General features: G+C 59.2%; 1 protein-coding gene across 1 annotated transcript; it reads left to right on the top strand.

Annotated features, from left to right (window-relative positions):
- Nucleotides 1-249: 249 nt before the first annotated feature.
- FOSL1 (FOS like 1, AP-1 transcription factor subunit) lies at nucleotides 250-9,454 on the top strand. The gene is made up of 4 exons (XM_065408248.1): nucleotides 250-378; nucleotides 6,588-6,830; nucleotides 8,412-8,519; nucleotides 8,966-9,454. The coding sequence occupies exons 1-4, from the start codon at nucleotides 250-252 to the stop codon at nucleotides 9,452-9,454; spliced, it is 969 nt and encodes a 322-aa protein (XP_065264320.1).
- The last annotated feature ends 821 nt before the right edge of the window (nucleotides 9,455-10,275 follow it).

Genomic DNA, 10,275 nt, shown 5'->3' with positions numbered 1-10,275 from the left:
TCCGGGCAGAAGGGTGCATCTTAATTGAATAGGGCCCAGCGGAACGGGGGTGGGTTGTTGGAGAGGGGATTCCCTGCTTCCCTGATGGCTTGAAAAGGGCGCGGGATGGGACTCGCCCCTCCCCTCCCCCAGCTTAAAGTGAGGCAGCCCCGGAGTTCCCATTCATAAAAAAGTAACCAGGCGGGAGGCAGTTGAGAGGCGCTCACTGGACTGACCTAGGCACAGCACGGCCCCAGCGGAGAGCCAGACATGTTCAGGGACTATGGAGCGGGTAGTGCGGACGGCCCGGGATCCTCGTACAACCCTCGCCCTCAGCACCCTGCCCTGCGCAGCATGGGACCGGCCGCCGCCTCAGGGACTCTGGGAGCAGCGCAGCAGGTAAGGGGCGAGCGGGGCAAGGGGCCGAGAGCTCGGTCGGTCGGTCTGTCTGTCCCCACACACACTCCCCTGTGTCTGTCTATCTGTCCGGCCGTCCTCATTCACACCTCCCTGTTTGCCCGTTCCCATGCACACCTGTCTGTCCGTCGGTCCCGGTGCACACCTCCCCTTCCGTCTGTCCGTCCGTCTAGGTGCACACCTCCCCCGCTGTGTGCCCCCCGTCCCCATGCAAACCTCCCCCTCTCTATCTGTCTGTTCGCCCCCATACACACCTCCTCCTCTGTCTGTCTCTCTGTTCCCATACACACCTCTCCGGCCCTAGGTGCTGGGGGGCCCTGGCTTGAAGTGGTTCCCATCATATCCAGGGTTACATTTTGGTTCAATGGCTCTCAGCTCCCCCACTGTACAAATTGTCCCAGCGCCCCTGTCCCCCACTGGCTGTCATTCTGTCCCCATCCCCACCCCTCTGGCTAATCTAGTCTCTAGCCATCCCCATCCCCAGCTGTCTATACACACCCACACTCTGTCTCCACACACCCCTTTCCTTCTGTCCAGCCCTTGCTCCGCCACATCTCTAGGCACTGCCAGCCACTTCTGCCCTATTTCGCCAGTCACTGATCCCCTTCCGCCCTGCTCCAGCCTTTCCCCGTCTGTTTTCTTGCCCTCTCCTTTCTCGCTCTGTTTCGTTTCGGGGGGGGGGGGGGTGTGACTCATACTCTGGGTTGATTCACCCCACCGCGTGGCGGCCGCTGCTTTGACCCCCTCCCCCTCCCGCACGCAGGCACTCGCGTGCCGATGGCTGAGGAATGTAGGGGGTTCCCCCACCCGGCGCTCTACAGCAGAGCGATGGGGGGGGGCTCCCCTCGTTCGCTGTTGCCTGAGTGCCCCCCTTGTAGTGATCTGGCGCTATGCGGGCCTGGGGTGTCCGTGTCCGTGTCCCTGCCCCCACCCAGCCACATAGTGGCAGCTGCAGGGAGACACCACAGAGTCACCTGTACCAGCGGAGGGGACTCCTCGCCAGCTGTCATCCTACAGGGTTTATGGCACACAGTTTATCCCATCCAGGAGGGGGCTGCGGAAGCAGGTGCACCAGGGTGTCCATCCTCAGCGGGTTTGTGGGGCTGACCGACACACGGTATTTTAGCTCAGGGAGAGGAGCAGGGGCTCGGGGGCTAGAGCGGGGGGGAGCCAGGACTCCTGGGTTCGTGCCAGCTCTGCTCCCCTTTCTCTTGGGCACCCACTTCACCTCCTGGCACCTCCGTGCCCCGCAGGACGGGTCCAGAACGTAAGCCACAGGGCTGAAAACAGGGGGTGGGGGGTGTCCGGGCCAGTCTGTTTTGCCAGCTCTCCCCGGGCAGGGTTTAAGACTCGCCTCCCTCTCTGGGCTGTCCGGAGCCAGCGGTGGGGACCCAGGCAGCCCAGTGTGTGTGTGTGGGGGGGGGTAGACAGACCCCAGGGCTGGACACACTCCCAGCCCCCCCCCCCCGCCCTCCCCCGCTGGCAAATTGTGAGACACCCGCCTCCCCCAGCGGCTGGATGAGTGTTGTGGGGGGTGGGGCTGGGGCTCCAGGCTACGGCAGAAAGTGGCACCAGGACAGACCTGGAGACGGAGAGCGAATGGGGGAATTCCCTTCTTGCTCCCCCCCTCCGCTGGCTCCCGAGGCACCGCGCTCCCGGCTGGAGCTCCATGGTGCCAAGTCATGCCGGGTGAGTCACCAGAACCGGCGGGGCTGAGTCACGGGCTGCGCTCACCCCGGTGGCCCCTCCATTCACCCCAGCCTGTGTCCCAGGGAGCCGAGATTCCTCAGCAATTTCCTCTTGCATAAGGTCGCCCCTGCGACAGCTGCCAGCCCCACCCCAAAGCCAGCTGCAGTGCCTGCCGGCCCCCTGTGAACAGCTGCCACACAGGGGATAGAGACCCCAGGCATCCTGACGCCCAGCTTCCCTCCCCTCCCCCAACCCACCAGGCCTCACTCTCCTCCCAGAGCTGCAAAGAGAACTCAGGAGTCCTGGCTCCTAGCCCCCACTGCTCTAAGCCAATAGACTCTGCTCCCCTCCCAGAGCGAACCCAGGAGTCCTGGCTCCCAGCCCCAGCTTCTCTAACCACTAGCCCTGAGTAGGGTGGCAGCCAAGATTCAGTGCCTGGGAAGCTCTGCTCCCATGCCCAGCCCCCTTTGTGTTTTGGGGGAGTCCCCAGTCCCGGGGGCAGTATCTCCCGGAGGTGTTCTCAGTCTGACACAGAAGGCGTGGCCAGTCTGCTGCCCCAGGGCTGGGCTGCACCAGTATGCAGCACAGTGAGCTGGGGCAGGACGCCAGAGCTGGGGAGGGACCAGGCCAGGGAAACTGGGTCAAGGGGTGGGGAGGACACAGGGAGGGTTATCGGGGGGCAGGATTTCTGCGCACACCCTGCTGTTCACATGCAGGAGCATGCCAGAGGATCATGCTGACTCAGGGGCCCTGGGAGCTGGAATCACCGGTGTGTGCCCAGAGTGGCAGCACGGAGCCCTCTGTCTTGTCTTCACCCACCCTGGCAGGTGCTTGGTCTCTGTGCCCCATTGAGCCCTTGGTCTCTCTGTCGCTGAGAGGACTGGCTAGTGCCGAGGTGGGGACGGGGCCCATGCACTATGTTGAGACCCAGCAAACTCATTTTACATGGGGGCCACCCAACGGGCATGGGACAGAAGCAGCTGTCATGCTGTGGCTCTGGGGCTGGATCTGAGCTGGCGCCTTCTAGAGGGGAAGACCCCATATCCCTGAGCCAGCCAGTCTTGCAGCATGGGGGCTGGATTGGAGCTGGCGGCCTCTCAAGGGAAAGGGTCCTGTATCCCATTCTCCACCCCCTGAGCCTGTCAGTCCCTTGGTCCTAGCTCCAAGGAGCTGAATTCCTCTGCCCCATGCCTGGGCTCTGCCCCTGACATTCGCCAGATCCTAAAAAGGTGATGGGGCTGGGAAGAGACACTAAACCTTCCTGTTCTGCTCTGCCCCATTCATGTAATAAGTAACCCACATGGGCACCCCTAAATCTGGGCAGGAGGCAAACAGTGGGCATGGCATGGCACTAGCAAGGTATCTGCCCCTCTGCCTATTGCACCAAACCAGCTGCTGTGCCTGTACCACTCTGTCCCCTGCTGAATGGAATCCTGACCATGCAGCTGTGTATCCTACACACTATACTGCCAATCACCAGTGGGGATTCTCCCAAAGCCTATGAGGGCCTGTGTCTTTGGGATGGGAGGGTAGGAACCCCTAGCCAGTGATTGGCCACCATGCTCAGAGACAGCATGAGCTGTAAAGGGTTTCAGAACAGCTTTGTATTGATTCAGACAGGCTGAGTATGGGATGGAAGGGGCTTTGTCTGAGGGCTTAAAGGGGGCACTGCCAGGGTGACATAGGGCCTAATAGTTAGGTATAGTTAGGGCTCCTGGGTTCTATTCCCAGTTCTGGGAGGTGAGGCGAGTCTACTGTTGGGGGGTGGAGGGGAAGAAGAGGGGACTTGGAGTTAGGACTCCTGGGTTCCCTGCCTATGACTTGCTCTGTGAACCAGGGCAGATCTCTCTCTCTGTTGATTGTGCCTCAGTTCCCCATCTGTAAAATGGAGATATCAGGATTTGGATTACCCCATGACCCCCAAAGGTTTAACCCCAATAGAAGCCTCTGCACCGATTCTGGGTTTAAAATCCCAAGGCCAGCAGGGTGGGTTTAGAATCATAGACTTTAAGGTCAGAAGGGCCCATTATGATCGTCTAGTCTGACCTCCTGCACAACGCAGGCCACAGAATCTCCCCCACCCACTCCTTAATTGACTGTTGGGAGCTAGAGCCCACCTACAGCATTTCCAACCGCAACACACAACACTGGGGTGGGAGGGTTCACAGATCCACAGCCTCAGGGCTGGGCCCCAGCTTTAAACAGTCTCTTGGAGGAACCCCTTCAGCAACGGGCCCCACTTTTCCTTCAGGGCAGGCCATGCAGCCTTGCCGCCGCTAAGGCTGAGCCTCTGGGCTTTAGCCCTCCTGCGCCACACCGGGTGTGCTGCCCAGCCACTGCGCTGAGACAGACTCCTAGTCAGAGGCTTGTCCACTCTTCAGGGACTAATGCACCTCAGGATGCATGTGCAGTGACGCCAGACAGCCCTTGTCAAACAGGCGGGGCCTTTAGTCACCTGCAACCCAGCACTGGAAGTCCTTAGGTTAGCACAGAGAACTACAGGTTAAGACATAGCCCATCCAGCCAAGCCAGAGCAACCCACCAGCCCAGCTGTAGGCGATTCCATTTCAGACTCTGTTTTCCCCCCCGACCCGCCATCAGTCCCAGGTGCGAGCAGCCAGCCTGGTCCAGAAGCCGACTCTTTAGCCTCTGCTGGTGACCTCCCAGTTCTTTGTCTCCAGGCAGAGCCAAGCTGAGTTCACAACCCCACCCACGGAAGCTTCCCTCTGCTGCACAATTGTTGGCACTTCCATTGTCTCCCTGGACCCTCTCTTGGTCTGGGTCGGTTTCAATCAATTCTTTAAAGACCCATTCCCTGTGGGCAAGGCAGCAAGGCAGCACCCACACCTCCCATCCTCACTGCCCCCAAGAGCAGGTGTAACCCTTTTCCTCCACTGGGGAGCAATGCAAAGTACAGAGGGAAACTGAGGAACACAGAGGCTTCATAATAATGTTACAGAAAATCCCTATGTTGTCACAGAGGGTGAAGGGTGAAATGAACTGTCAGAGACAATAATGGGGGGGGGATGGTGGAGGGATGTTAAATATGGAACCTTCTGAAGCCTCATCAGGGGCCTGGGGACACGTGTTGAATGACAAAGAGGCACTTTACAATGATTTAAAGTGTATTTGTACCATGAGTAGCTGTACCTCTTTCCTGGTTATCATGTGTATTAGGGCAGCACCTAGAGACTGTGGGCTGAGAGGGGAGGGGGATCCCATTGTCCCAGGTGCTTCGTGGACACACAGTAAGAGACAGTCCCTACCCCCAAAGATCTCTCAGTCTAAACAGACAAACTGCCAGCACTGGCAGCTGTGAAATCGAGACGGGATGGTTTTCTAACGGGTCTGCTCTAGTTCAACCAGGAATTAGTTCAGGGCGGTCCTAGGGGCTGGGCTATGCAGGAGCTCAGACTAGATGATCACAATGGTCCTTTCTGGCCATATAATCTGTGAAGGGGCAATGGAGGCATTAAGAGGCGAAAGGCCCTTCCCCAGGTCAGTGGCAGGAGCCAGGAGCCCTGAGCCCCAGTGTAGTATTTGACTTGCTGTCAGACCTCTGAAGTCCTCTCCAGGCTCAGCTGGACACTAGCAATTTCCATTAACAAAATTGATTTTTCTCCAAATGTAAACCTGGAATTTCCTTGTTTGTTTTTTCAAATAGCAGCCCCTTCCCTCACTTCACAAAGCCAGTCACGTTAAGGCCAGGAAACCGCTCTGATCATCTGTCTGACCTCCTGCAGCCCCCAGGGCAGAGTTTCACCCACCAGTCCCATGGTGCAAGGAATTCTTTCCTTTCCCCGACTTTATGAACATCAGCCGGTTACGCTTCCTGCCTCTCTGTGTTATCCCATTGTACCACTAGGGAGCCTTCCCCCAGGAGCGATGCAATGACTCACCTGAGCTCCCATGTTGTCAGTGGTTAGAGTGGGGAATTTAATCCAGGAGTCCTGGCTCCCAGCCCCCCTACAACCCACCCCATAGCCACTAGATGTCACTCCCTTCCTAGGGTCAGAAGGAGAATTCAAGTGACTTGACTCCAGCCTCCCTGCTCCAACCCACTACACCCCATTCCCCTGCCAGAGCTTGGAGGAGAACCCAGGGGTCCTGATTCCCAGCCCCTCCCTCCCTGCGTCCTAGACATGCTGCATCCAAGGATCTCTGAGGTCACAAGGAGACTGAATGTAGCTGGTGACTCAGGATTTGCTCCTGGAGCAATTCACTGCTGGCCCCTGGCCCCTAAGCCAAGCCAGGGCCCCCTCTGCAGACTGGAATGTTTCCCCCATGCCCGGGTGCCCATGGCAATGGGGATCTTTATTCGGAAGCACCAGGTGCCCTTGTGATGCTGGCAGTGCTGCCCTCCGCTAGCTGCAGCCAGCACTGCTCCCCAGGTCCGTGTGTCAGTCCTGCCCCCTGTACAGCCCACAGCAATGGGAAACCCTCCCCCGCCGCCCCTCCAGCCTCTGGCCTCCTCTAACTGCCACCTCCTCTTGTCTCCACAGAAGTTCCCCCCTGGTCCGAGTGCAGGGGCTGCCAGCTTCGTTCCCAGCCTCAACACCATCACCTCCAGCCAGGACCTGCAGTGGATGGTTCGGCCCACGATGCTCAACACCTGCTCCTCCCCCTCCTCCTTCACAGCTGCCCCATACCCCCGCCCCTATGGCCCCTACCCCACCGGGGCCCGCCCAGGCGTCATCCGCACCATTGGGCCCACCCCTGGGCTACGTCGGAGGCACAGTGAGCATGTGAGTAGGGTAGTTATTGGAGCGGGGGGAGAGGGGTGAATGCCTAGCCTAGGGGGGCTGGGAGGCTAGAATCCTGGGTTCCACCCCCAGCTTCAGGAGGGGAGTGGGGTGTAGAGGGTTAGAGCAAGGGAGGGGTGGGAGACAGAAATCCGGGGTGTGTGTTGCTTTGTGCCTCAGTTTCCCACTTCAAATCCCCAGGACAGTGGGAGGCTACCCCCTGATTTGCAGTGGCTGGAGGAGATGGGAGAGGGAAGCAGGGCTTCGCCTGGGCTGGGGGGAGGCGAGTCCCTTTCTCCCACAAGAACCAAGTAAGGGTGGCTGGCACTCATTCCGCCCTAGGGCTGGGCCCCCTGCCGCAAACGCCACAGGGCAGCGGGGCCACCTAGTGGCTAACATCGGAACCGCGGGCAGGACACAGGGCGCTGTCCATCCGGAGCTCTCCAAATGCTTAGCAAGGCCGGTTCAGAGCACTGTCCCCACACAGAGACCTGGGGATAACCCCCAGGAGTCCCGGCTGCCAGTCCCCCTGCTCTGACCACCAGCCCCACGCCCCTCCCAGAGCCCTGGCTGCCAGCCCCCCTGCTCCGACCACCAGCCCCACGCCCCTCCCAGAGCCCTGGCTGCCAGCCCCCCTGCTCCGACCACCAGACCCCACGCCCCTCCCAGAGCCCAGGCTGCCAGCCCCCCTGCTCCGACCACCAGACCCCACGCCCCTCCCAGAGCCCAGGCTGCCAGCCCCCCTGCTCTGACCACCAGACCCCACGCCCCTCCCAGAGCCCTGGCTGCCAGCCCCCCTGCTCTGACCACCAGACCCCACGCCCCTCCCAGAGCTCTGGCTGCCAGCTCCCCCGATCTGACCACCAGACCCCACTCCCCTGGCTGCCAGCCCCCCTGCTCTGACCACTAGACCCCACTCCCCTCCCAGAACTAGAACTCAGGAACCCTGGCTCCCAGATCCATTGCTTTAACCACTAGACCTCATTCTAGTCTTAGAAGGGAATCATTCAAGCTGGGATTTGGCTGGGACGTTTGGGTTCACACCCCGGGGGCAGGCAGGAGAGGAAATGACAGCATGCTGAGTCATGGAGCCACAGGATGACTCAGAAGGGAAGGGGCACTGGGGCCAGCAGCATACCAGGAGTGTTCCCTCCCCAACCACCCCAGCCTGTGGAGTCCAGGCAGCATCTGAAGCCACTGGGGCCAGAGAGGGCTGGCTCCCCGAGCCAGACTTTAACCCTTGGGGATGCTTGCCATGTCCCCAAAACAACCCTTCCCCTTCCCCCCTCATCCCTATATACCTCCCCCAAAGCTAATTCCCCCACCCTAACTAGAAAAGTACCCCAATCTCATCTCAGCACTGAGTTAGGGATCCCTGTATAAGAAGCCCCCCCTACCCCACCCCAGAGGTGGCTGCATCTTTGATGCACTGTGAGGGATCCCTGTGGGTATTATTCCTTGGGGTGAAAGCCTGACAAGGACCTGGTCCTTGGCAGTTGTCCATGGACTGGCATAGAAGGGGATAGATATGGCATCATTGTCACTCATTTGAAATCCCCTGCCCCTCTCTTGCCCCCACTTCAGATGACCCCCGAGGAAGAGGAGCGGCGCAGGGTACGACGGGAGAGGAACAAACTGGCTGCAGCAAAGTGCCGGAACCGGAGGAAAGAGCTAACGGACTGTCTGCAAATGGTGAACACCCCCTACTGAGTCCCCCCAGCACTCCCTGCAGCACAGCGCCCCCAGCACCATGCAGGGGCATTGGGGCCAGCCCTGGCTGTGAGGGGAGAGTCCCCCTACTGACTCCTCCTTCAGTTCTCATTGGAGGTTGCCCATGCAAGTTCTGACCCTGCCTGGCTCTGCAAGGGATGGGATCAAAGCCACGCAAACTGTGATGGCTGTAGGGCAAGATGTGCCCTTCCCACTCCTAGAGCTGGGGACAGAACCAGGCATCTCATCCCGCATCCTCTCCTGTGCTAACCCACCAGATCCCACTCCCCACCCAGAGCTGGGGATTTTACCCACAGCTCCTGACTTCCAGCACCCCCCCACACACTAACCACTAGACCCCACTTCCCTCCCCATGCCAGGGATAGAACCCAAGTGTCCTGCCTCCCCCTGACCTCTCTCCCCCCCAGGAGACGGACCAGTTGGAGGAGGAGAAGTCAGGCCTGCAGAAGGAGATTGCAGAGCTGCAAAAGCAGAAGGAGAGGCTGGAGCTGATTTTGGAGGCCCACCGGCCAGTGTGCAAAGTGCAGGATGAGTCCTCGGGAGAGGAGGAGGAGCTGGGGGGGCCGTCCGCCCCACCCCCTGTCAAGCAGGAGTCCCCGGACCCTCCCCCAGCAGTCTCACGTCGGCCCCCACCACCGGTGCCCCCACGGATCAGCCTTCCCCCAAGCGGGGTCCTGGAGCCTGAGGCCCTGCACACCCCCACCCTGATGGTCACACCCTCGCTAACTCCCTTCACTCCAAGCCTGATCTTCAACTACCCTGCCCCAGGGGAAGGGGAGCCCCCTGCTGGCCATACCTTCCCGCCTGAGCCCTGCAGCTCTGCCCACCGGCGTGGGAGCAGCAGTGGTGACCAATCATCTGACTCCCTCAACTCCCCCACCCTGCTGGCGCTCTGACAGGCACGGCTTCCCCAGCCCTTTTCTTCCTGCTCAAGAACCAGCCTCATGACCAGGAACCTTCCACGTGGTTCCAGACAATTCTAGAACTGTTCCCTGTCATCCCGGGCCCTTCTGGAACCATTTCATCTCAGCTGTGGTACCTTTACGATCATTCTAGCACTTTTTCCCATTATCCCAACTTCCTGTTCATTCCAGACACATCTGGAATCTCCCCTTCCACTTTCAAACCTTCACTGTCATTCTAGATAATTCTAGAAGCACCCTGCCACACACACACTCCATTCCAGGCTCCCAATTATTTCACCCCCATCTGGAATTTCCCCCTCAGCTCTAGAACTTTCAGTGACATTCTAGAACCTTCCCTGCCATCGGTGTTTGATTATTCCAGGGCTCCCTGGAATCTTTCACCCACGAGACAGGAACCTGTCCATCCCTTTACCATCATTGCCCAAGAATGTCCTTGTGCTTCAGAACCATCCCAGACCCTCCCACAACCCCTTCCTGTCTGTTCCATAGCAGCCCCACCCTCCCATTCCTTTTGGGATGTGGCAACCTTCTCAAAATTCCCATTGTGCTTGCAGTTTTTTTTCCAGGAACATACTAGAGCTTGCCTGACCTCCTTCTGGATTGCTCTGGAATCCCCCCCCAGCCATTCATGGTCTCATACTAGAACCTAACCAGATGTCCCAGTTCAACAGGCACTCATTCTAGACTCTGACTGACCATTCTAGCAAAACTTGTTCATTCTAGAACCGGTCTAGCTGTTCTAGGTTGCCATTGCTCATTTGAGAATGCTCACAGCTGTTCCAGACCTCTCT

The sequence above is a fragment of the Emys orbicularis genome, chromosome 7 (genome assembly GCF_028017835.1).
Source record: "Emys orbicularis isolate rEmyOrb1 chromosome 7, rEmyOrb1.hap1, whole genome shotgun sequence".
Classification (NCBI taxonomy): Eukaryota; Metazoa; Chordata; order Testudines; family Emydidae; genus Emys; species Emys orbicularis.
This window is presented reverse-complemented; position numbering and strand designations above follow the sequence as displayed.